General features: G+C 39.0%; 2 protein-coding genes across 3 annotated transcripts in view; one reads left to right on the top strand and one right to left on the bottom strand.

Annotated features, from left to right (window-relative positions):
- Positions 1-10,185, top strand: part of stk11 (serine/threonine kinase 11) — a 31,941-nt gene extending 21,756 nt beyond the window's left edge. Inside the window, exons 8-10 of the mRNA NM_001016533.2 lie at positions 3,961-4,148; positions 5,075-5,277; positions 9,851-10,185. Coding sequence (NP_001016533.1) covers positions 3,961-4,148; positions 5,075-5,256 — 370 coding nt within the window. The 3' untranslated portion in view covers positions 5,257-5,277; positions 9,851-10,185. The remainder of the gene's footprint in view (positions 1-3,960; positions 4,149-5,074; positions 5,278-9,850) is intronic.
- Positions 10,186-10,372: 187 nt separating this feature from the next.
- cbarp (CACN subunit beta associated regulatory protein) lies at positions 10,373-19,808 on the bottom strand. 2 transcript variants are annotated; one of them, NM_001102920.1, is given in 10 exon segments: positions 10,588-12,204; positions 12,377-12,536; positions 14,615-14,804; positions 14,940-15,095; positions 15,248-15,443; positions 15,651-15,813; positions 15,892-15,953; positions 16,066-16,208; positions 18,198-18,255; positions 19,730-19,808. In NM_001102920.1, coding segments are annotated over 9 exon segments (2,199 nt in total). In that variant the 5' UTR covers positions 18,246-18,255; positions 19,730-19,808; the 3' UTR covers positions 10,588-11,123.
- Between the last annotated feature and the right edge of the window lie 5,340 nt (positions 19,809-25,148).

Here is a 25,148-nt window from a genome sequence, read left to right as displayed (position 1 = left end):
ATGTACTGCACTTAACAATAAGCGAGCAAGGGCAGGCAAAGTAAGAACTGGTAGACTGTAAGCTTAAAGGGACACAAACAGCAGTTTTGGTTTAATTTTTTTTTTTAATTTGATGGCAGAAGTAAAACCTTTTTTTAATGTTGAGCAGCATAAGGAGTGTGGTGGTTGCATGTACAGTATATATGCATGTATTATGCATGAGCAAAGGAGAAAGAAGTGAAATGGAATAAAGCAAATATAGGGGAACTCCACTTAAACACAAATTTTTGAAAAGTAAACATAATTTCAAGCAACTTTGCAATATACATCAGTTAAAAATGCATGCTTTTCATGATTTTTAATGCAATAATATAGTTTGGAACAATTACCTAACCCTAGCCTCCTGTCCTCCTGCTAATCTGACTGACTACTTTGAGACTTGAAAAAAAATGTAACAGTAGTCAACTGTCCTCACCCTGCCTTCAGCCTGCATCCTCCAAATTCCACAATTCACTGCACACATGATGTCAGTAAGGAAAGGAACATCACAGTGCAGTGCATTGTGGGTTATTTAGGTCTGCATGCTATTTGTAAGCTGTGGAAAAGTTGTGAACAATTTTAACATCACTGTTTTAGTCCCTCCTCCCTGCCAAGATTTCAAAATGATGCAGAAAGAGAAGAACTGTTTTGCAGCTGGATTTCAGCATATAAAAATGGTGTTTATGCATACTTTTTGAAGAAACAGATTACAGTGATTGGTATATTAGGGTTTTCTGTGTTGTGTGGGGCTCTTTAACAAATTTTGGTTTGGCAGCTGTTCCCCTTTAAAAAGATGTGTGAAAAAGCAACTTGCAGTAAGCAAAGTAGGTAAAGGGTGTAAAAAAATGGGTAGAAACAAGAGGACGAAGAAGGGGGTTGAAAAATGTAAAGTGGGTTTACCAAGGTGTCAAATCTATATTGGGTCAACATCCCATTTATAGTCAGGTGGTCCAAGTATTGAAGGAAAGAGGTATTTTTGTTTCTAAAATGTAATACCCTGAAAGGTAAGGGTCATGCAATTGGTTTTAAAAACTAAGTAAGCACAGTGCTTACTTCCAACAATAACAATTGGGCAGAAAAAAGTGGGCAGCAAAAAGTGCACAAGAGGTAATAACAAACCTCTTTTTAGGGCCTTTGCAGGCTCCAAGCGCAATTACCAGCAAAATAAGTAGCAAAATGTATGTTTTTACCAGAAAGAAGGCTTTCTTTCTCTCTCTTTTGACTTGCAAAAATACATTCAGACCCTTAACGGGATTATTCACCTTTCTGTTTGTCTGATGTAGCGAGTAATATCTGAGACAATGTACAATGGGTTTTCATTTTTTTTTTAGTTGTTGCACTTTAGTTAAGCAGCTCTTCAGTTTAGGGTTTCAGCAATTATCTAGTTGCTCTGTTTCAAATAAACTTAGCAGCCAGGGAGTAGATTAAATGACAGACTGGTATATGAATAGGAGAGAAAAAGAAGTTAAAAAAAAAAAAAAGTCATAGAAAAAGATGTATTAAAAAGTAACAATAAAAATTAAACTGTTAGTCAGTGACCCCCATTTGATAACTGAAAAGAGGCAGAAGAAGGCAAATAATTCAAAGGCTATGAAAGATAAAAAATGAAGACCATTTGAAAAGTTTCATAGACTGGTCATTCTAAAATTTTACTTAAAGGTGAACCTTTAAGCCTTTACATAGCCTACTACTAGTTTTTGTAATGTTGTTTGTTAGGGGAAAAAAACGTAATATTCTATGAAGCCACCTTGCAGTAATAAGGGATTTAAGTCTGTTTAGGTAAGTGTGTACTACACGGTTAGGGAGTGGCTTTAGCCCATTCTAGATGTATGTGCTCCACCTGGTGCTGGGAGAGACAAGAGTAGAGGCAAGAGCTTCACCTGTCTTTAAAGGGGTAGTTCACCTTTAAGTTAACTTTAAGTATGTTTTAGAATGGCCAGTTCTTAGCAACTTTTCAGTTGGTCTCCATTTTATTGGTTATAGTTTTTGAATGATTTGCCTTCTTTGAGGTTCCTCCTATTCATACCCCAATCTCTTATTCAAACCTTTGCTTATTTGCTAGGGTATGTTGGACCCTAGCAAACAGATAGTTGCTGAAATTCCAATCTGGAGAGCTGCTGAACAACAAGCTAAACAATTAAATAGCCACAAATATGTTGCAAATGTAATTGTATTGTTAACCATTGTTTTAGTTTTAATGTTTTTTTCTCAACATCAATTAAATTGAAGATCAAATGTAAATTGTCTCAGAATATTACTTTACATTATGCTAAAACTGAATTTAAAGCAGAATACCACCTTAAAGTTAGGTACATTCTGACTTCAGAATACTGTTCATATAGTGAATAATGTACCCCTCTATTGTAAAATATAAGAATGTTATAAATCACCAAGGCGTACCATGACCTTAAAAGGCATAAGACCGAGTCCTTTTATACAGGTCATGGAACTACAATATCCTCATAATTTACAAGAGGGGAGCATTATTTATTTTAATACACACATTTTAATGAGCCATGTGACAAATAACATCACCAAGCACCAATTATATCTGATGACATCACTAAGCACCAATTATAACTAATGACCTCTCTAAGTACCATTATATAGTAAATAATGTACACCCTATTGTAAAATATAAGCATATTATAAGTCACGAAAAGTGACCCTATAAAGGCATGGGGCCAAAGAGCTGACATGACCTTATACAGGTCATGGAACTCCAAGGTGACTTAATATCCACATATTTTACAAGAGGGGAGAAGATTATTATAATATTTATTTGACACAATTTACATCATTTCAATAAAGGTTGAAACTAACCGTTTGGGAGGCCTAGGAGATGACACCCTTGAACACCACTAAGCACAGATTATAACTGACATCACTGAGCACGATTTATAGGGATATAATTTACAGATATACATGGCTCTCTTGCATTAAATTAGGGATGCACTGAATCCACCATTTTGGGATTCGACCAAACCCCAAACCCTTAGTGAAAGGACGGAATCCTAATTTGCATATGCAAATGAAGACAAGAAAGGGTTAAAGAGAACCACAGGTACACAATTTTCAACCTCCCTGTTTATGTGACAAAAAGTCACATGATTTTACAGATTCCAGAGGCATAGATTCGGCTGAATCCCAAACTGAATTCTGGATTTAGTGCATCCCTATATTATATATATAATACACATAAGCCATGAATATTCTGTAAATTATATAGTGAATAATGTCCCCCCTGTTTTAAACTATAGGGATATTATAAGTCACCAAGAAGTTGTGAGCTTTTATACAAGTGAGGTGACTTCTAATATCCTATTGTTACAAAAGGGGGGGTACATTATTTCTTATAATACTCAGTGAGTCATGTGACAAGTTACACCACTAAGCACTAATTATAACCGATGACATCACTAATTTCTATTTATATGGATCTTGTGCATTCTATCCTTATAAAGTTATAATCTGTGCTTAGTGGTGTCTTTTCTGTCACAAAAAACTTGTGCATAATTATATATAATGTACCCCCTGTTGTAAAATATAAGGATATTAGAAGTCACATCGGAGTTCCATGCTCTGTATGCAGTATTTATCTTAGCCTTATATTTTACAATAGCGAGTACATTATTCGCTTTTTAATGTATGTAATGTTTGCGCATGGTCAGAATTGTTAATTTAAACACAAACAAGGACTAGCACACCTTTTGAAGTGATTAAAGATTTTTTAGATTTCACAGTTCATCTACATTTTCAGCCCACATTGCATTTATCCTTGTTTAGAGAACTGTCTTGGTTGAGAACAAAATGTCTCTCTCAAAGACTAATAGTATTTAAGACTAAAGTATATGGAGAGGTGCAGTTTGGTAAGAACATTAATCTGTAATAACTCTAATCTAAACTTTATATTCTATAATCTATTTTTCATATTGCTCACAGCTGGTTCCGGAAGAAACACCCTCATATGGATCCCATTGTCCCCATACCTCCAAGCCCAGAAACAAAGGACCGCTGGAGAAGTCTAACAGTTGTGCCTTATCTGGAGGATCTGCACGGGTATAGTGAGGAGGAGGATCTGTGTGATCTAGAAGATGATATAATCTATACACAGGATTTCACAGTGCCAGGTAAAAAGGTTATCAATGATGCGCTATTCTAAACATAAAACTTTATCAGATGAATGTGTTGAAATCAATGGCACATACTATTTCATGCTAGCAGGACAGCTTAAAGAAGAAGGAAAGGTAAAATCCAAAATGTTAGGTGCTCCCCCAGTGATTGTAACTGCTTACCTCTTAGGAGAAAACTGCACCAGCCCAGGGTAGCTGAGAACGAGTGATCCTCTTCCTACTGTCTTATTTCTTTGCGACCCGGGGCCAATGCATAAACAGTAGAGTTAAAAAGCCATCTTTTTTTGTTAAAGTTCCGCTTTTCACTCTACTGCGCAAGTGGCACGAAGACAGAAAGGAAGAGGATCGCTCTCTTGCAATCCCAATACCTGGCTGCACATGCATTAAACTGGGCATAAGGCTCCATTGTTGCTCACCAATTATGATTTTCTCTCCAGAGAAAGAATTTCCTGTTGCGACTTGTGTGCAGGGTTAAACACATAGCATAGTAGATGTCTTTCTGCTGAACCAAAGAACACCAGAGTCAAAACAGCCACACAAGTGCAGATACAGGTCACAGGATGGCCATCACATTCATTAGAGAAAGAATTAAGCAGAGTGATTCACTGGAACTCTGAAGATCAAGGAAGGGGTAATGAACTATATGTCACTGGTTCCTTCCTCTGTACCACAGTTGGTCTTACAAATTCTAAATTAAGAGGAGTCATTTGTGCAATTGAAACAAATTATTCTGTTGCCATTTAACTTTGGTTTCTGTTGGTTGAGACTGGTAAATGTTAGTTTTGCTAAATGAAATACCAGCCTGAAAATCTTTTCAACGTACTTTTATTACCTGTTTGATAAAAAGTAGGATGTAAAGCTAAGCGTCAAATGAAAATGGGCTCTACTTTGACCAGCGCTTTTTGTTTACTTTTCCAATATAGGTCAGGTGGCTGAGGATGACTACTTTGCACAGACACAGAGCACTGCTCCCTCAAAGCAGCTGTGTATGAATGGCACTGAGAACCAGCTCAAGACAGAAAGAAGGGTCAGCTCTTCATCGCAGCGCAAGGCCAGTACAGCTGGGAGTAAAGTACGAAAATTATCTGCCTGCAAACAGCAGTGACTGGGGGAAAAAACTTGCAAGGTATATAATATAAAGTAACATAGTAAGTTAGGTTGAAAAAAGATGTACGTCAATCATGTTTAACCATAATGCATATATAACCTGCCTAACTGCTAGGTGATCCAGAGGAAGGCAAAAAAAACCCATCTGAAGCCTCTCTAATTTGCTGCAGAGGGGAAAAAATTCCTTCCTGACTCCAAGATGACAATTGGACCAGTCCCTGGATCAACTTGTACGAAGAGCTATCTCCCATACCCCTGTATTCCCTCACTTGTACCGAGAGCTATCTCCCATAACCCTGTATTCCCTCACTTGCTAAGCAGCCATCCAACCCCTCCTTGTACTTATCTAATGCATCAGCCAGTACGACTGGTTCAGGGAGGGGATCCCACAACTTCACAGCTCTCACTGTAGGAAACCCTTTCTGAATATTTAAACGGAACCTCCTGTTTTCTAAATGGAATGGTGCCCTTATGTCAGTTGGAAGGACCTACGGGTAAGTAAAGCATTAGAGAGGTTATTATATGATCCCCTTATATATCTATACATAGTTATCATATCTCCCCCTTAAGCACCTCTTCTCCAGTGTAAACAAACCGAACTTGGCCAGTCTTTCTTCATAACTGAGACTTTCCATACCCTTTACCAGCTTAGTTGCCCTTCTCTGGACCCTCTCTAATTCAGTAATGTCCAGTTTTAGCACTGGAGACCAAAACTGAACAGCATATTCTAGATGAGGCCTTACCAGCGCTCTGTAAAGGGGAAGAATAACCCCCTCCTCCCGTGAATCTATACCCCTTTTAATACATCTCAAAATCTTGTTTGCCCTTGCAGCTGATGCCTGGCATTGCTTGCTACAGCCAAGTTTATTATCTACAAGAACTCCAAGGTCCTTCTCCATTATGGATTTGCCTAGTGCAGTCCCATTAAGGGTATAAGCGGCTTGCATATTTTTACATCCCAGGTGCATGACCTTACATTTATCCACATTAAATCTCATCTGCCACTTAGCCGCCCAGATTGCCAGTTGGTCAAGATCCTGCTGCAAGGATGCCACATCCTGGATAGAATTGACTGGTGTGCAGAGTTTTGTGTCATCTGCAAACACTGATACATTGCTTATAAAACCTTCCCCTAAGTCATTTATGAACAAGTTAAACAAAAGTGGACCCAGTACAGAACCCTGAGGGACCCCACTGAGAACCTTACTCCAAGTAGAGAATGTACCAGTAGGGCAAAGGGTGACAGCAGGGTAATATGGAGACAGTAAGACAATGCCAATAGCATGGCATGACAAGATGGAGACAGTAGGGGCAGAAGTTTTGGTCTTTGATGGTCTTTAGGGAGTGCAAAAACCTCAATATGGCATATAGTTTTAATAAACATTAGGAGTAAAGAAAGTATGACAAAAATGTTTAGTTAGCAGAAGGCAGGTAGTTGGAATATTAACAATCATATTAATTAAATTCAGAGTTACTATTTGGCTTAAAAAATATTAATGCCTAGTCAAACCGCACCAGAATGGCCTTGCTATAGAAGGCCAGGAAAAGCTCTTTCCTGCTGTTATCACTAGGGATTATAAAGGTGGAAGTGATATGTATTAAGTAGATAATGGTGAGCATAATGGTCTTTCTCTGGACACATACAGGTTAAATGTCATTTTATGTTGACAAATATAGTTTTGCAGGTTCCTCAAAGTTGCTCTGGGATGGGGGAGGGTGGAATGGAACGCTAGAACTGGCACTGTGTAGGCGGCAGGAGAACTGAGAAGCCGCAGAGATAATGAGGTCTGAATAAGAGGTGTCCTCATTCATATCCTACATAGAATGAGTCACTGCCTGTAACAGCAAGTCCTCCGTGACGCGCATTCTTCATCCCTTCCCCCTCCTCTTCCATCTCTAGCACTCTCAGCATCTATTCCGCTACTCCTGTGTAACACCTTTCCCTACAAAAATTAACCATTTCCACTACGGTTATTTTGCTTTTATTACATCTCTTCACTCATTTACTATGGTACTTACCACAATGGACACATTGCTCCTTTATATTACACCCACCTCCTTGTGCATCTTCCAGTTTTTTTCTTTTAAAATACACGGTTTATTCATATTCATGGTTTTTTTTTTAATTGGTTTTAGTGGGTTCAACATTGGCTTCTTAATGCCAATAATACAGATTCGGTCTTGTTAAATGCTTTGTGATTTGCCAAGTCAGCAAAATACATGGTTTTTTTTGTTTTGTTTTGTTTTGTTCATGGCATTGGGTCTGTACATGTTCCTTTAACTAATCTTCAGGACCACAAATGTTTAGATGCACGCTGCTCCAGGAACATCATTTTAAAGTAGTAGAAAAAGGGGCAGTACCAAAGCCCTAGCTTCCATCTCCCAAGCACCGCTAGATTTTGATATCAGCTTTGCCCCAGCTTCAGTATGTTAGCTGTAATGCATAGTCCAAAAAAATATGTTGGTGCCACTGTAGCTCTAGGTCTTGGAGCTGGCTTTTTGCACCCCCATACCTTACATATTGTTCTTTTGTCCCTAATCATCTTATTGTAAAATAGTTTTTACTTGTATTTCATATTATGATTTATTTCCCTACTTATTTATTTCCTTTCCTTTAGCCTCTCAAATTTTTGTCTGCATTATAAAGATCTGCAATTTATCCAGCTGTGTCCATACTACAACCCCCAGACACTGGCTGTAGAGCTATGCTGGGTGTAGTAAATCAGTAAAAATATGTATAATTGCAGTCCCTCTTAATGCTGACCTTGCATATATCTGTAAACAGTAGCATTATTATTTGATTACTGGTTTTGAAACCCTTAAAATTACACTGACACTGGTTTTAAAAATAATTTGCAGCAACCAGAAAGCCTGTTTTTTTTTAAAGTTCAGCACCATGATCCTTGATGCCAGCTTCTTAAGGTGCTGTGAAAATTGAGTTGCACCTGGAGCCTGCAGCAATCAGACCAAAGCTTTGTGTCAGGAATTTCGGAATAGTGCATCGCCACAAATTAGTGTTTCTTTTTTTTTTAAATTCATAATATTCTCTTGTTTGTATATCGTTTACTTAGATTGTGATAAGTTCTCAGGCCTGTACCTTTCTCCAGCAGTATATACTTTATTAATATTTATACAGCAGCACATATGGTAAACAGTGACATGTGGACCTGTTAGAATTACCCACTAACTTAATAAACCCCTGGTGCTATGTGGATATCAAAATAAGACATATGTTAGAAACCCAGGTTTTAAAGTCTGTTTTCCTATTACCCATTGATTATCCCTTTTAATGTTATCCTTAATCCTTTTAAAATGGAAGTTCACCTTTATATTAACTTTCAGTCTGCTGTATATTAGTGGGTGTCAATCTTTTTTATCTGAAGCTCTGTTTGAAAGTCCAACCTTTGGTCATGGTGTCCCTTAGCTCAGGAAATAGGAGTGCAGGTATAGAAAAATATTGCTGCAAATATTCACCCCATATCTCTTATTAACTTACCTTCAAGATGGGATGTATCTATATGTTTATTTATATAGTACTATAATTAAGCCTACTCTGAACAACTTTTCATTATTTATTTCTATGGTATGCTTATTTATAAGCTTTACTATTCTGTCTCATTCCAGACTGCAACTGAAAATTCTATCTGGTTGTCAGGGCAACCAAAACCAAATTGACTACACAGATTCAATTTATTCTAATATTTTATTGCTTATCTTTTTTCAGGCCCTCTTTATCTTCTGTTTTGATTTCCATATCCCTTTCTGATTGTTGAAGTAATTAACCCCTAGTAACTAGATAACTTTAAATTCCAAGCCTGAGAGTTGCAGAACAAAAAGAGTAAATTATTTAAAAAAAAAAAAAATAGATAGATAGACCTTTTATGGTGAAAAACACCCTTTAGCTTCTGGCCTGACCAGAAGCATCCTATTTACTACACTGTAGCTTGCTTTTTAATGTAGCTGGGTGCAGTATCATTCAGTAATTTACCAATTTACTCTTGCCATCTCTGCCTAATCTGCGGTGAAGATCTCTAATGCAGTATCTTTAATTATCTACACCTTGCTTTCTAGTTTAGACAATAGGCATTATCATTAACAAATTATTAAAACAGACTGGAATAAATACTAATCCTTGTAGGATTTAACTTACACTTCTGGCTGTTCTCCGTTTGTGTCACTGCCCCTGTGTTTTATCCAAGAATAACCTTGCCTTCCTTCCAACGTTGACATAATTTTATGCATAAATCTGCAATGTATGTAGCAAGTTTAGCTTTTACTCCGAACCATTCCACAAAGTACCATCTGCAGACCACAGGTTATAGACTCATACAATATAAGTTGCTATACTTGGCTTTTATCCTTACCTTCCATTATCACTCGCCACTTTCCTTCTTGCATCTTTTTATCTTTCATATTTTGATTTGCATTTATAAATGTTTGTGAATTGCAAGAAAAAAAAATGCCTGGAAAGAGATTTATTGTGTATGTGTGAATCTGCTTCCTGTATTCCCTACCATGCAAAATTATCAATCTGAAGAAACATTTCAAGGCTGCAAGTAAAGCCACATTCATCTCTTTTTCTTTTCTCTTAGTGGTGCAGACTACAGCTGTTTTTTGGGATTCCTCTTGGGGAAGGATTCTTCCATTGTGAAGTAGACATCAAAACTGCTGCAGCAGAGGGACTCATCCATTAATACTGCTCCAACCCCCTGCCTCACCATCTGCCCCAGTCAACTCTCTGGACCTCTAGGACTTTGCAGAGGCCAGCAACTGCTGCACTTTATGACTTGAACTTGCCCCATCTCCCTTGTTCATTTGGCTGTATACTTATGTATTATATATAAAAATTGGGGTAATCCCACCTGCAGCCCTTCCTGAGCCCTTATACAATAAAATGCAAATGGGGGTTATTGGACCCTTTCCATGATTTTCTGCTTGTGTGGACTGGGGAAAACAGAGCCTTGTGTTTATTTTTTATTTATTTATTTTTTGCGCTCAGTGATCTAAATGTTTATTTGGTTTCTGGACCCTAACCAGGATTTTAACAGTCTATAGGAAGCCTTCTTTTGGTCTAAAGGCTTTTTAGTGCCCAAATACACCTAAAGATTGTGAGATCAGTTTAATAAATTATTAGTAATTTAATAAGGGAAATACCTATCAATGGGAAAAAGTACCCCACAGTGTGCAATTGTGAGAATACATGGGAAGAACTGACCCATATATACAGAAACAAGAATTTGCTTAAAAAAATAAATACACGCCACCCCAAAACAGGTGCAATATTATGCAGCTTTCCATCTTCCACTCCATCATTCCTTGTGACTCTCAGTTTTTTTTTTTTTTTTTTGGATATAGAGATCCAGAATGGCAGCAAACAAAAAGAGAGCTGGAGGAGCCTTTATACCTTCCTGCTATACTTTCCTGGTGCAGAATTCCTGAGGGCAGTGCATATTTTCCAGTAGTCAGGAAGAAATTTTATATTGCTTGGAAGAAAATTGTACAGCTTCTGTGTGCCTGTGTAAATGATGCAATTTGAGCCATCATGCTGTATGTGTTCTTAGGGATGTTTTGTTCATGTTGCAAATGTGCTGCTTGTATTTACAGTCATGCTTAGTGTCCATATAGCACAGTATGGCAGCTTGAGAGAGAGAGAGAGAGGATGGGAATGTCTATGTATGTAGGTGTGTATGTATATATATATTTATAATATATATTACAAACACACACAATGGATGAGTGAGCTACTACTGTTTTCCATTATTTGGCACTGCAGTGTTTGGAAGCAGTGAATGTTGTACTAGTTCAGTAACAAAATATCTACCTCCCTGCTGCAAATTCCTGGGTTCTTCTCTCTTTTCATCAGTTCTACACTGGACTATGATCTGGTGAAATATATGCCACAGTGCAAAGTCTTTCAGGACTACGTGCTGTCCTCTGTACACTGGGGTATAGCCGCTCCTCTAAACCTGCACCTATCTTTTCAAGTAGCTCTGTTGTTTGTGGTCCATAACCATAATCTTGATCAGGATCATCTGGGGCAGGACGGGGCTCTTCAAGACCTGGACCGTGCTCACTGGGCTCCTCCTCGATTGCCTGGATTTTGTCTTCAGGAGTAAGTGAAGCAGAGCTTTGCAGACAGCCATCAACCCCTTCTTCATCTGTGGTGCTTGCAATCCTTGGCAAAGTGCTGTGGTATCGTGTGTCAGTCAGGTAGCTAGTACTGTCTCCTCTACGTAGTGGTTGTGCACGGTGTCTGTCCAGTGCTGGGGGATAACGTACTCCTGGGTCACTATACTGCTTTGTCCTCTGCCACTGTTTTCGAAGATGGGCACGAGATCGATGCTTCATACGCAGAGGAGAGTCATCATATTGGGGGTCATGCCTTAGAAACTCATTAAATAGTGCATCTGTTTTCTCATCAATGCTGTAATCTCGTCGTGAGATGGATTCCCGTGGGGTTGGTGCCTGGCCTTGTGGATACCAAGCTTCTTCCTCACCTTTTGAAGCACTTTGTTCATATAAACGACCTTCCAAACTCTCAAAGACAGTACCTTTTCTCCCAGCATAAGTGAAAAACAGTCTTTTCTCAGATGCAGTTTTGTCACGAGGACTGCTACATGGCTCCTCTGCAGAGCGACAGGGGGCTTCAATAGAAGCATAACCACTGTCCATCTGTAGTAGTTTTCGGGATCCTGTATCTGACTCTGAACCACGTGTGGATCGGCCATCAGGCAGGTCCTGGGAAGAAAGACTAGGAAGTCCACTCAAAGAGCTCACACTATCTGCATCACTTCTAACTGAGTCACGGTCATTGTTACTGCTGCTTTGGTCAGAAGCACAAAGCTCCAGAGATGCACGTAAGCTCCAAATGTCACACTGAGGGGGAAGCTGCGCCTGCTCGGTACTCCCTATATTTGATAGAGAGCCCTCTGCCCCATGGTCTAACCTGCAGAGCACGAGAAGGTCATGATTAGGGCAAATAAAAATAACAAGTATGTCTTCCTTATTAAGCGGATGCCAAAAAAAAAAGTATGTATAATGCCTTGGATAATGTTTTGTGAAATGGGAAGGTTTGAGGAAAAAAGCTGCTCATTGAGTGGGAAAACATAGAAGAATACCTGCCGAGAGAGTGTGGTGGGGTCCCATGCTGTGAGATGAAGTGTCCAGGGGAAGATGGAAAGGTATCTTGTGTGCGAACAATGTACTGTATAACATCATCTCGTTCAGCACTCTCACTTGCTGCTCTCTGACGTTGAAACTGGTGCCGCTTTGGAGACCCTTCAATGTAAAAGGGTAGTGGTGTCAATAAAAAATTCGTCCTTACTAACTTACTCTTAGATTGTGAATGCATTGCTGTTTTTTGCAGCTTTAATACCCTTGCCAAGTTTTAATTAGTACAGGGTAAAGACTACCTCATATTCTGTTTATTCACAAAACTTGGGTAAATCTTTAAATAACAAGGAAAAATAAAATTATGTTGGTGATTCCAGTCACTTATCTGTTACCCCAGGCTAGTGCTTCTGTTTTTAAAAAAACACAAAACAAAAAAAAAAAACACCAGCCAGGTGCACAGTATGAGCAGCACCTTGCCATTATCATCTTTCTCTTCAACAGGAGTCCTCCTTAGTTAGGGTGGGCACATGTGCAAAACAGATTTTTTCCCAAGATCTCTGTAATGCTTATGTGCTCTACCAAGAGGCCAAATGAGAAAAAAGAAGCTAATAATGAACACTCCGCAAGCAGAAGACTGGGCTGGTGCATTGTTTGAAGAAGAGCACCAGCCAAGAGGTATTAGGTAAGTGACTATCAATGCGGGTGCCTACCAACTTCCCCAAAAATGTGACCTTTCCTTCTTCTTTAAAGCCTTTTCTTCTAACTTTGCTACCTAGAAATTAGGTGTGTAATGTCAGAACTTGTGTTTTCTATTGTGCATGTTTGGATCCTGTCTATACACGTGATTCTGTCACCTACCAGAATGAGTGAGACACTGATTGCACGCCAATTAACACACACAAGGTAGTCTCCAAAAACATGCTCTGATAGGGGTTCTGGTGGCCAATTTTGAGCCAGACTAATTATTATGCTTTTACAACTAATTATTTATTTGCTTTCAAAATGTTTTTTGCTGCAGGTCAGTTAACTGTACAGCATTTTTTTCTTACAAAATTAAAAGAGAAAATAGGTAGGCTACCAATTGAAAAACTTTCAAATATGACTTAAAACATTGCTTTTCACCTAATGTTTTAAAATTCACAATGTTTCCACCAGGTCTGGCAACCAAGCAGCTGGATGTGGCTAACAGAAAAAAATGGCACAAAAATTTTGCTTTGTGGCAAATGTTGCTTTTGCGTGACAAAAAAAAAAAAAATACTACAGGTATGGGACCTGAGGTTTTCCAGATAAGGGATCTTTCTGTAATTTGGATCTCCATAACTTAAGTCTGTTAAAAATTATTTAAATAATGAATAAACCCAATAGGCTTGTTTTGCCTCCAATAAGGATTAATTATATCTTATTTGGGATCAAGTACAAGGTACTGTTTTATTATTACAAAGAAAATGGAAATCATTTAAAAAAAATAGAATTATTTGCTTATAATGGAGTCTATGGGAGATGGCCTTTACGTAATTTGGAACTTTCTGGATAATGGGTTTCCGGATAAGGGATCCCATACCTGTATTTGCAAGCCCTTTCTTATAACAGTAGGTTTGCGATTACAATTTTTTTAGTTTGCGCAAGTGCACAGTGTATGTAATTAAACTTCTTAATGAAAAAGCCTCTATATTAAGTTAGAAGTAACATAATCTACAGGAATATCTTAAACATTCACAATGCAAAAATAAAAGTGCAATAGCAGTGCAATAAAGGTATAATTCTTATTTGAGCACAATTGCTTCCGTTTGTGAATTTTATTAAATTCCCCCTTAATGTATTCATTGAGCTTGTTGCTGTTTGAGTTACTAGACCTAGTGCAAACTTTACCATTTTTCTTACATTACTCCATATGAATGTTGGCCACAAAGTCCTGATAACTGCTTGTGTATGGACCAATAATGATGTGACATTTCTTTTAGAATCTGTTCAATTCTGAACAAATTTTGAATGGACATGTGAGAAAAATTATCAGATCTGGCTGTGGTGTTGTATTTGTTAAGTTGGTTGTTTATCACATTGCTAAAATACTAAATTTGTGGATAAATTAATTGGTGCTAGCATTTGTCCCTCCACGTGACATGATTGGGCTTTGGGCTCCTTATTTTCCCAATATGGTTAAAGTGGTTAGATCTACCTTTGCATGCTTTGCATTAGTCACATAATTTGTGCCAAGCCTTAACTAACATTGGTTATCTATTTACCTCTAGTGTCAAGGCTGCTTGCTCTCTGCACATTTCCTAGTTTCCATTTTTTGATCTTTAAATAAGGGCTTGCTCCTTCCAAACTTGCATGGCGACGCAGACGGCTGAAAAAATGCAGGACAGCACCATGTCCTCTACTAGGCCCTACATCTGGTCCTCTACAACCTTGGGGATGGCTGTTGAAGTCGAACTGGAGAAAGAGAGAGGTTATTCAAACGGTGGTACACGGCCCGTTTCTGCCTTCCATGTAGCTTCAATAAAAGATATATTTCACTGTGTTACACAAATTTTATGTATAACTTTTAATGTTAAAGCTGGTACTCACATTGTCACTGGCTGGACTTTGTCTAGGGGTGGGAGGACTGTGCACTGGGGTTTCCATAAAGCTGGCATCGGCCACAGAATTGTACATATCTCCAGGAAGAGCAGAATTTAGACTGAGTGATAGGCGAGTCACTGGTGCGGGAGAACTGCGGGGGGGCTAAGAAGATACATCCAACAGTCAAAGACCTTAAGAGAAGTGGAAAGATGATCCCTAGATGGCATGTGGAAGTATTTAGGGAATTGGACAAATGGCCGCACAAGGAAGGTTACAAAGCAGAACTGCCAGTACATAAGCATGCACACACAGACCTGATATATTGAGATATTGGATTTGCTGGGAGAAGTTGGTCTTGTCTCAGAAGCCCCTCCACTGCTACTGCTTTCACCACCTTCACTCTCATGTATGGTTAGGATGTGTAGAGCAGTGGGGGGCAGTGATGGGAGAGGTTGAAATGTAAGCCGTGCATTTTTGAGATAGTGAAAATCTCCTTCAGTTAGGGTGTACCTGTGTTGAAAAGTTAGAAAAAATATGCAATACCACTCAGGCCAATAGCGCATACATAGACTATGGTCTGTATATAATAGATTTTACTTTTCTACTTCCTCAGATTTCTTTTCCATTTATTGTTTGTTTTTTCTGTTCAGTTCCCTTCCCATAATGAATTATTATCCTGCCCATCCTCTTATCTTATACTTCATTATTATTTCTTACCTTCTTCCTTTTTCCCTATCCCTCCTTTCTTGTCCACAAAGAGCACCTTCATTAAACGATACTCTTCTTCCACTGGAAGTTGTACACAAAAATCTCTCTGACTCCATATCTCTGAGAGCTGTGGCTGACAAAGACTCTGCATCCTCCACTCGGATTGTAATTTCTGTAGATCAGGCAGAATGGGGTTAAATGGGGTTTATTGTACCAGTTGGCAGGGGTTTCTAAACAAATGTTACCTTACCATGAGGTGGCTGGGATTCATCCACATATGAAGTGTTTGTTTTTTCTGCATCATCACTGGGTCTGAAAAACAGACAACACAAATAAATAATGAGAAAATAAGTTTGTACATTAAAAACCTATTTACAATTTTTGTTTTCCCAGAATATCCTACATAGAAAGATATTTATTTTACCTAGATTGCCGTAGACGGGAGTCACAGCAGCGTTTGCAGAGAATAAGGACCCCAGTGAGTAGAAGAAGTGTTCCTCCGATAAAGATTGAGAGCAGAACCAAGAGTAAAACATACCCATCTTGTGAGGGTGTACTGGGAGTGGTCTAGGAAAAACATTAATAAAGGACTCAGTTCTACAGTCATCAAGTATGCAAAGGAATAGTGGGTGCTCTGAAGGAAGTTGCACCTATGTTCAGAGGCCACTTTGCCCTAGTTCCCTTGGAATCCCTTTTTCTATTCTCATAAACAAAACAAAAAACAGTAGTACTCTACCCTCTTACAACCTTAATCACCATCTCCAGCCTTTGGATGCAATGAATTCTGCCTAACAGGAAACCCATATTAGACAGGTTAAGCAAAACTCAGAGGAACACAGCACTGCACTTAGCAGCAACTAGCAAAGTGGTTTCTTTCAGAACTAAATTTCCAACATTTCAATCACAAACTGTAATTGTTGGTTAAACATTTTTGAAACCCATATTACCAGTCTAAATCCCAATTTCTGCAAATGCTTTTTTTTTTTTTTTTAAATTCTTCTTCCCATTCCATCACCTATATGATGCGTTAGTACAGGAAGCAGAATGCCTAGGAAAGCCTCTAGAATTTACAGTATCGTATAGTTAGAAATAATTGATATCATAACATTTATTTTTTCACCTTCATCTACCTGGTGTTAGCCAAAAAGTGGTGAAGCCTATACCTATGACAAAGAGCCCAGGAATTGCAATGAGCTACTTGGATTCCTGAACCCACTCACAGCAACAATGACAATACCCTTGCATGTCTGTAAAATCATGCTTTGTGCCATTGTCCTAAATGGCGTATCTATAGCTTTTTTCAACATGAGCAAAATAAATAGAAGTAATACTGGAGATCCAGTCTGCCTAATCTTTTAATAACAATAATACATATGTCTTAGTTATTTATAGTTAACATAAAGCAGTAGTCCAGCATTGTTTTGTCTTAGCATTAAATGGGTTGTTCACCTTTAAATTAACTTTTAGTATGATGTAGAGAGTGATATTCTGAGACCAATTTGCAACTGGTCTTCATTTTTTATTTGTGGTTTTTGAATTATTTATCATCTTATTTAGCAGCTTTCCAGTTTGCAGTTTCAGCAATCTGGTTGCCAGGGCCCAAATGAACCTAGCAACCATGCATTGATATGATAGCCTTACAGAGCATTTGTTTTAAGATGGGGTCAGTGACCCCTATTTGAAAGCTGGAAATATTCAGAAGGCAAATAATTCATAAACTATTAAAAAGAAAAAATGAAAAGTTGCTTAGAATTAGTCATTCTATAGCATACGAAAACTTAAGTAAAGGCAAACCACTCCTTAATGAACTCTGTATCAACTCTCTTATCACCCTTTGTTGTGATTGTTTTGTCTTACAGACAAACACGTAGAAGCCATACCATATATTTCTGTTGATTAAAACAATAGGCAAATAGTAGGTTTACCACAAATCACTGAATTTAAGTTGAACAAGGGGGTATACTGGCCATGAGGCACAGCTACAGAACTGGCAACTAAAAAAGGGCCTGGAAACCTAAGGGGATCAATTGTCAGAAACAATGTGATGCTTCACAACAGTAGCAGAAAAAAGGCTGCAACATGAAGAGGCTATTTACATGCAAGGGTTATGGGCTTTTTGGGCTAAAGATTAACAAACCAGTTCTTTTTGGGGAACAAAGTGCTTTAGGGTTATTTCATTAGTACAAGAATTGTCCTCCCAAGTTAATAAAAGAACCTAAGCAAAAATCTTTCAGCTATAGTTCATTAATATGTATATAGCCTTTGTCAAATGTACATATACACTTGCAAGCCTAGCACAGACATATGAACATCAAGCATACCTCTTTTATTGCAAGCATTCTTTTTTTCCTAATATATTGCAGGACACATAGCTACAGGATACTGTTCTGGTTCAGCTGTACCTTGCCAACTGCAGTTTCTTTTGCATATGTGGAAATCAGAAATAAGCTCCAAACTGGCATTCTTCTAACTAATTTCCCTTTAAACATCTGTATGCATGTGTGGCACGTAAGAATATTTTTAAAAATGATATATATAGTTGCCAGTGTTCCTCACCGTGGAGCTATCATTTATATTGTTCCATGCAGGTGACTCATAGCTCATGATCTTACACCTGCAGAAAGAGAAAGAAATAGTGAGGGGAATACAGAGCAAGATGTGGAATGGAGGGGGCAGGAGAGAGCTGGGAGTGGGTGGTATGAAAGAGAAAAATGAAAAGAGAAGACAGTGCTACTTATAGTTAAAGCATACCAGACTTCTTTGTTAATTCTGTGGACTTTACAGTATCCAGTCAATATATATGCAGTAGGTAGCTGAAGAAGAACCATTAGCCTATTGACACTAAGGTCAGCAGAAACCCAGACACCATACATTTAGGAGAATATTGTAATGAAGATGTGTGCCAAAACAATGATTTCAAAATTAGCCTTAGAAATACTGTTATTATCAGTTCTAACTGTACACCTGGCTTGTTTTTGTAGCCCTGAGCAGGTCTCTTAGTGGAACTGATACCAGCACCCATTCCTGTGGAGAGATCAAGCTTAAACTAACAGTTTAAAGTAGTCCCAAATAACAAATAATATTTATGCATCCCTAATGCTTTGGATTAATATCAAATATGTATGTCTTGGAGCATGTTAAATGGTGTGGAGTGTGACATCAGTTTGGAACAATTCAGTATTTATATATCCCCTTTTAAATGTGTACATTTCCAGTTCTATAATCATTTTAACTGGATACACTGATTTGTACAGCTGATCTTCACAGTTACCACAAACAGATGAGAATTGTATGCATACAGCAAAGCGTTTTACTTTACATATAGTGGGTGACAAGGGCAATTGCTAATTACTGTTTCTAAGGCCATCAGCCAAGGAATTTGCAAAGTAGAACTTGCCATAGGTTCTCTGTGGCACAAACAGAAGACCTGGCAGCAAGAAACAAGGTTTTGACAGCACAGAATTATACCTGAGCAGTATGTTACTACAACCCCATGCAACAAGCATTCATGCAGTATACAAACTTAAAGTCATAAAAAGATAATTAAAGTGTTAGTATAATAGTGCCAATACCAGGCATATAGCATATAATAAATCATGCCCAATCCCCTCCTTATAGACAGGCTATTGGCATCGGACAACCACAAAGTCTTGCTACTTAGGTGGCATCGAATGAAAAAATAAACACCTTTTATACCCATAATTCCTATGAAGTGGCCACTTCCTAGCAAGGCTGTATGTACGCAAAAGTTCTGCTGGCAAATGCCCACAAATGACCAAGCTGCACAGATACAGCAAACTGGCTATGCCCAAACAATACACTGGCAATGCACACTGTTCCCAGGCAATGGACATATAACAACCCGTTACATAGATCACAGCCCATTTATTACGCAGGTAATAGCCAAATATGAATAAGGCAACAACCACGTCTACCCAGGCTTAAACCCGGTAGCGCAGACATAACGTTCACATCGTTCCTAGGCAGCGCCCATGGCATGCCCACCATATAACCACCAAATAAAACAATCGGCATACGTGTTTCATAGAATAGCAAAGCCCACATCTGCCAAGTAGCACCGCTCTTACTTTCTCTCCCGGCCCAGCTGTTTCCCAGCCCGTCTCCTTCCCCAGATGGTACTATGCCCGGTGCCCGCTTCTCAACACCGGGTTCCTCTCCGAGCTGCAGCTCCGTCACCGGCCCAAAGATTTATGAATGAATCCCGAGGAATAAGCCGCGCCCACTGTAACCACGTGACCCTGTCAGGCTGCAGACTAAGAGAGAAGAGTGGGCGAGGGCCCGCGGTTTTTCCTGATGCTGAGAGGGGAGAGGCATGAAACGAAGTGTAGCTGATGCTGGGAATTGGCACAGTGATACAGGGAGGGATGGTGTGGGCAGACAAACACTGGTATCCAGTTTGGGGAAAAATATGTAACTGTTGGTGCCCTGAAATTAAATGAATACTATACTAACTGTATTATTTGTTATATATATCCCGACTTTTAATCAAATCAAAATATGAGTGGGAAATCAGTGTGCCCTTAGCTACTCTCGTGTTAATGGAATAATCCAGTGTCCAATCTAAAACAGTGTGTGTCAGTGCGTGAGGGGTGCTGTGAATAAGAATGGAAAGGGGGGGAGCTGTGAATAAGAATGGCGGGGGGGGGGGGGGGCGAAGTGGGGCGCACTGAGTCATGCCTGTGTGTGTAATTATTTATAGGCTCTAGCAAGTAAGGAGAAACGAGAGGAGGGGGATATGGAAGAGAGAACTGAGTGGGAGAAAAAATATTGAGAAAGAACAGAACATAGAAATGGGGTCAGAAAGATGGAGGTGGGCAAAAAGCAAGGACAGCAGAACGTGGATACAACGTGCACTTCTATATACGATATGTCATAGCATTGCAGCTTAAATATTACAGCACAGATGTTTGTAGCAGCTATTTTAGAATAACAATTTTGCTTTGAAAATGACCCAAGATACTTAACGTCAATATATACAGCAAAATAACCTAGCACACAATGTTCTGAACACATTTTAATACAGAACACAGAAAAAAATGAAAAGTATGAAAAGGTATCATGTTGCCATGGCTATAAAACATAAGGGTGATGAACCCAAGCTTATGCATTACATAACAGAACAGAATGGGCTTTGGTAAGGAGATTAGACAATCCCATCAATTCAGAATATATTAAGAAAACATTGTAAAGTGCTGCACAGCAAAGTTTTGTACTATCCATTTTTACACCTGTATATGGCAAAATCAGTTCAAGAGGTACATTATAAATAGCTGTAGCCTATCATTGACTTTTTTATCTAAAGAGTATTGTTGGGGGTTAACAAGGCGCAATACAGCTATCCACAGTGCAGCCACTAAGGTTCCTTCACATCTGGAATAAAGTTAGATTTCAAAGTCTTGTTACCAAGGGCATTATCAGAAAGCTTTGGGCCTCATACAACTATCTACCTAAAATTTCCTAACATTTTCTTTAGAAAACGAAACAGCACACTTATCACACAACGATATCTTGAAAAAAGGCCACTTAGGGCATGAAACGTTGCTTGTTCCAAGATGGAATAAAGACTTTATTACGAAAGAAATTCTCCTGACTGGTGCTGTTCATTATGGACTTCCTAAATTTTCCTTATTTTTCCTAAATTTATTGCAGTCTTTGTCCTTTTCTGAACTGTAAACATGTACAGTGATAAATATACTAGTAGCAGCATATAAAGTTATACATTCATAATGAGGTTGAATATACATTAGCAAAAAAAACAAATTGGCGGCAGTTCAGTTTACACCTGGATTCAGTAATTTTAAAGTGTACCTATCACCCAAAAATTGCTTGAACAGCTGTATGTAAGAGCCCTACTGCGAATCAATTCATAATCTACCAAATAAACAGCAAAATATGCACATGATTCATTTCGAAAAGCCATAAGTCAGTTGTCTCTTGTTGAATTTGTATTAAATAGCAGTTAGTGAAGTAAGAGGGAAGCTGCCAGAAATGATAGTGGATCAGTGTATCATGCAGCAGAGATGGCATTGTTAAGAAATTGTTTATGCTTGATGCACAGCTACTCAACAAAATCTTCCAACCTTCACCTTTAACATGGTACAACTATAGTACTGGGCTATTCATGGTGCACTGCAGCCCGCATTAAGTGCATTCCTTGCAGTGCACATTCCTTGTACAGCTTTGCTAGGCACTGGACGTCAAACTGCCCCCCCACTTGCCAATTGGCACATGCACAATGCAGCAAAGAAACAAGATTCAGAGAAAATTATCTGGAGCAAGCTGGAGAGCATTTTTCATTTTTTAAGCAATTAAGGGTAAAGATGCATTTAGAGTGTGACAGACGTCCACCTAAGTCTCTTAGACTTGACAGGTAGGAAGCAGGTAGCTGGCATAGGGTATGGTTTACAATAGGAACTGGTGCAGAACCAACACTAAACCTGTGCCAGGCAAAGCAAAGTCATGCATAATTTTACCTCATCAAATTTTTCTCTGGTCTTAACTAGCTCTGTGGCCACACAGCATTGTTATATAGATTACATTTTGAATCTGTCAGCTTCTCATTGTGGAAGAATGTTTATTGAGCAGTGCTCTAGAGACCAAGGGAAAATGTAATTCTGTTTGTGTTTCCCTAGGGCCTCTTTTCCTATAGTACCAGCAATCTTTGCAGCCATTCTGTTCCAAGACACAGACTCCAGAGAGTTTCTCCAAACCCAGGTATGATTTTAGTCGATTTCAACAAAGCAGCAAGAGCTGGTTCTAGAAATATGTGGGTACTGAATACTTATGCAAACTACAATTGTAGTTCTGTATTTTTATTAATGTGTACCTATAATTGTTTCCCCCACCAGAGGTGCGGGCTCAATAGAGCCTGCATTCCAATTGGGGAAAACAATCGTTTTTTAAAAAAAATTGCCCCCGCCATTGCTAGGCTGCCTGCACCAAGAGGGAGCTTCCAGTGTGGGCGGCCATGTTGTTTGCCATGCATGTCTTCCCACATTTTGCACATGCACCTGCTGTTAGAGCAGTGGATGCGATTTCTACAACAGGAGCATGCATTATGCACATGCGAGTGTTACAACATTGCTGCCTGCACTGGGAGCTCCCTCCTGGTGCGGGCAGCCAAGCGCTGGTGAGGGCTTTTTTTTTGGAAAAAGCTATTGTTTCCCCTAACTGGAGTGCGGGCTCTGTTAGCCTGCACCTCTCGTAGGGGAAAAATTTGAGGGTGATAGGTGCGCTTTAAGTTTTTTTTCTAGAACACAGACAATGTCAAATATAATATCACACATATAATTTGGGTTTCAGTGCTTTGAAATAAAAATATAACAGCACAAAACGTTTCAGTGCAGGATTTGTTATTCAGTATATTGATGTAAAATAAACACCATTTTTTTTTCAATATATTCTTTATTTTCATTTTTCAAGTATAAACACATAAATCAGAGTGACATACATAGAAAGGGAAGGGGAACAAGAGCATCAATGGTCTGTTGCAGTTACCGTGGTTTGCATATTTACAACATTGCATGATACTTTGCTGGTTTACTGTACTTAGGACCATATAGTAAATAGTAATGTATTTGCTGGTTAAGATGAAGTAGGTAGTTCATTGGACAGTGGAACTGCAGTAGATGTGATCTATTTGGATTGTGCCAAATATTTTACAATGCTACATAAATGACTGCTTTCTAAACTAGTCTGTTGGTCTTGGTAATATTGTTTGTACAAGGATAGGAGACTAGCAACATAATTGTGTTAACAGCGTGGTCTATCTATCTATCTATCTATCTTTCTATCTATCTATCTATCTATCTATCAGTTTGCTTTGTAGTATATACAGAAAGTACAATTTAAATAATTCACACAACTGTAACACAGTTGGAGGATGATGATGAAATAGTTGGTTAACTGCTGATGCCAAAGGATAGTGTGGTTGTCAATGGTACATTCTCTAGTTGGACTAGCATTCTTAGTGGAGTGCAGCAGGGTTTTGTATTGAGTCAACTTTTATTTAATTTGATCATTTAAGGAAAATGAAAAGTATAATTACTGGGGAGGTGCCAAAATGTGACCCCAGTGATTATCATTACTTTCCCTGGGTCGGTGCTTATGTTAGCTTAAGGAGTGCCACGCTACCATCTTTTTCTTATTTCTTAATCTTCTGTCTACTCTGGGCTGAGTGTGCATGTATATAAAAAGCCAAACTTAAAAAAAAAAAAAAAAAAGGCAACTTTTCACTTTACTGGCATGTATGTCCAGCTGTGATTTGCAGAGAAGAATGCTAAAGTGGAAAAAGATCCCAATGTGGCGCTCCTATAGAGGTAGCCTGGGTTGGGGCAGTTTTCAGCTAACAGGAACAATAACTGAGGTCTCAGATAAGCTAATATAATCTTTTTGGGGTGCCTAACATTTGTTACCCCTGTTATACCTATTTATCTCCTTTAATGACTTGGGGTAGGCACTGCAAATAATGTATTGTTTTTTGCTGATGCCACAAAACTATGCAGAACAATTAATTTCATCCAGGCTATGGCATCCCTGCAGCAGAATCTGGGCAAACTAGCCATCTGGGTGGCTAACTGGCAGATGTGATTCAGTGTTGATAAATGTAAGGTTATAACCCTGGGATTTAAACATTTACAAATCATGTATGCACTTAATGGAACTAAAGGTGACCATACACGTTAGGATCCGCAGGTTTGGCGAGGTCACCGGTCACACAGATCTTCTCCCATTATGCCCACAAAAGGTGGGTGATATTGTGCTTATTCAGTGTGTTTAGGGGCCGTCGGACCAAGAACTGCATTAACGAGCTGATGCAGTCCCTGACCCGATGGGAAAATCATACATGCCCTTTATTCAGGCTGATATTTAATGGGGAGGCCCATCGGGGGCCCCATACACAGGCAGATAAGGTGCCGGTCTAAAGGACTTGAATCAGCAGCTTAAATCTGCCCATTTATGGGGGAAACAAACAGATCTGCCCTGATTTGGCCTCTTGAATGCTGAGCCAAATGGGGCTGATTCAGCTGTTGGCCAATAGGGGCCACTGAAGTCTATAGAGACCACATAGATGAGGTCTCCATCAACATGCCAATGCGCTCCAAGTTTGATAGGATTTTTAAACCTACATAACTGATATCTTGATGAATTCAGCCAAATATCAGTGGGATAGGCTCATCAGTAGGACTCAATTAAATCTGCCTGTGCATGGCAACCTTAAATTAGACAAATCCTTGATGGAGAAGGACCTAGGGATATGTAACTGTTGCAAGCAATGCCAGCAGCAGCTAGTAACAGCAAAAAGTTGAACCCTCTAAATACTAAATACTGTGTGTGCAATTCTCTGCCTGCCCTACGCTTCCTGTGTGTGCCATATTCTGCCTGCCCTAGGATGTCTTTGTGCCATACTCTGCCTTCCCTACTCTGCCTGTGCGTGCCATACACTGTCTGCCCTATGTTGTCTGTGTGTGCCATACTCTGCCTGCC

This window comes from Xenopus tropicalis, chromosome 1 (genome assembly GCF_000004195.4).
Source record: "Xenopus tropicalis strain Nigerian chromosome 1, UCB_Xtro_10.0, whole genome shotgun sequence".
In the NCBI taxonomy this organism is placed as follows: domain Eukaryota; kingdom Metazoa; phylum Chordata; class Amphibia; order Anura; family Pipidae; genus Xenopus; species Xenopus tropicalis.
This window is presented reverse-complemented; position numbering and strand designations above follow the sequence as displayed.

Coding starts and splice junctions, on each gene's coding strand:
- cbarp (XM_012965443.3), bottom strand. Junction 14,805..14,939: donor AAAGTCCAGCCAGTGACAAT/GTGAGTACCAGC, acceptor CTCTTTCTCCAG/TTCGACTTCAACAGCCATCC. Junction 12,537..14,614: donor AAGCAGCCTTGACACTAGAG/GTAAATAGATAA, acceptor TTTACATTGAAG/GGTCTCCAAAGCGGCACCAG.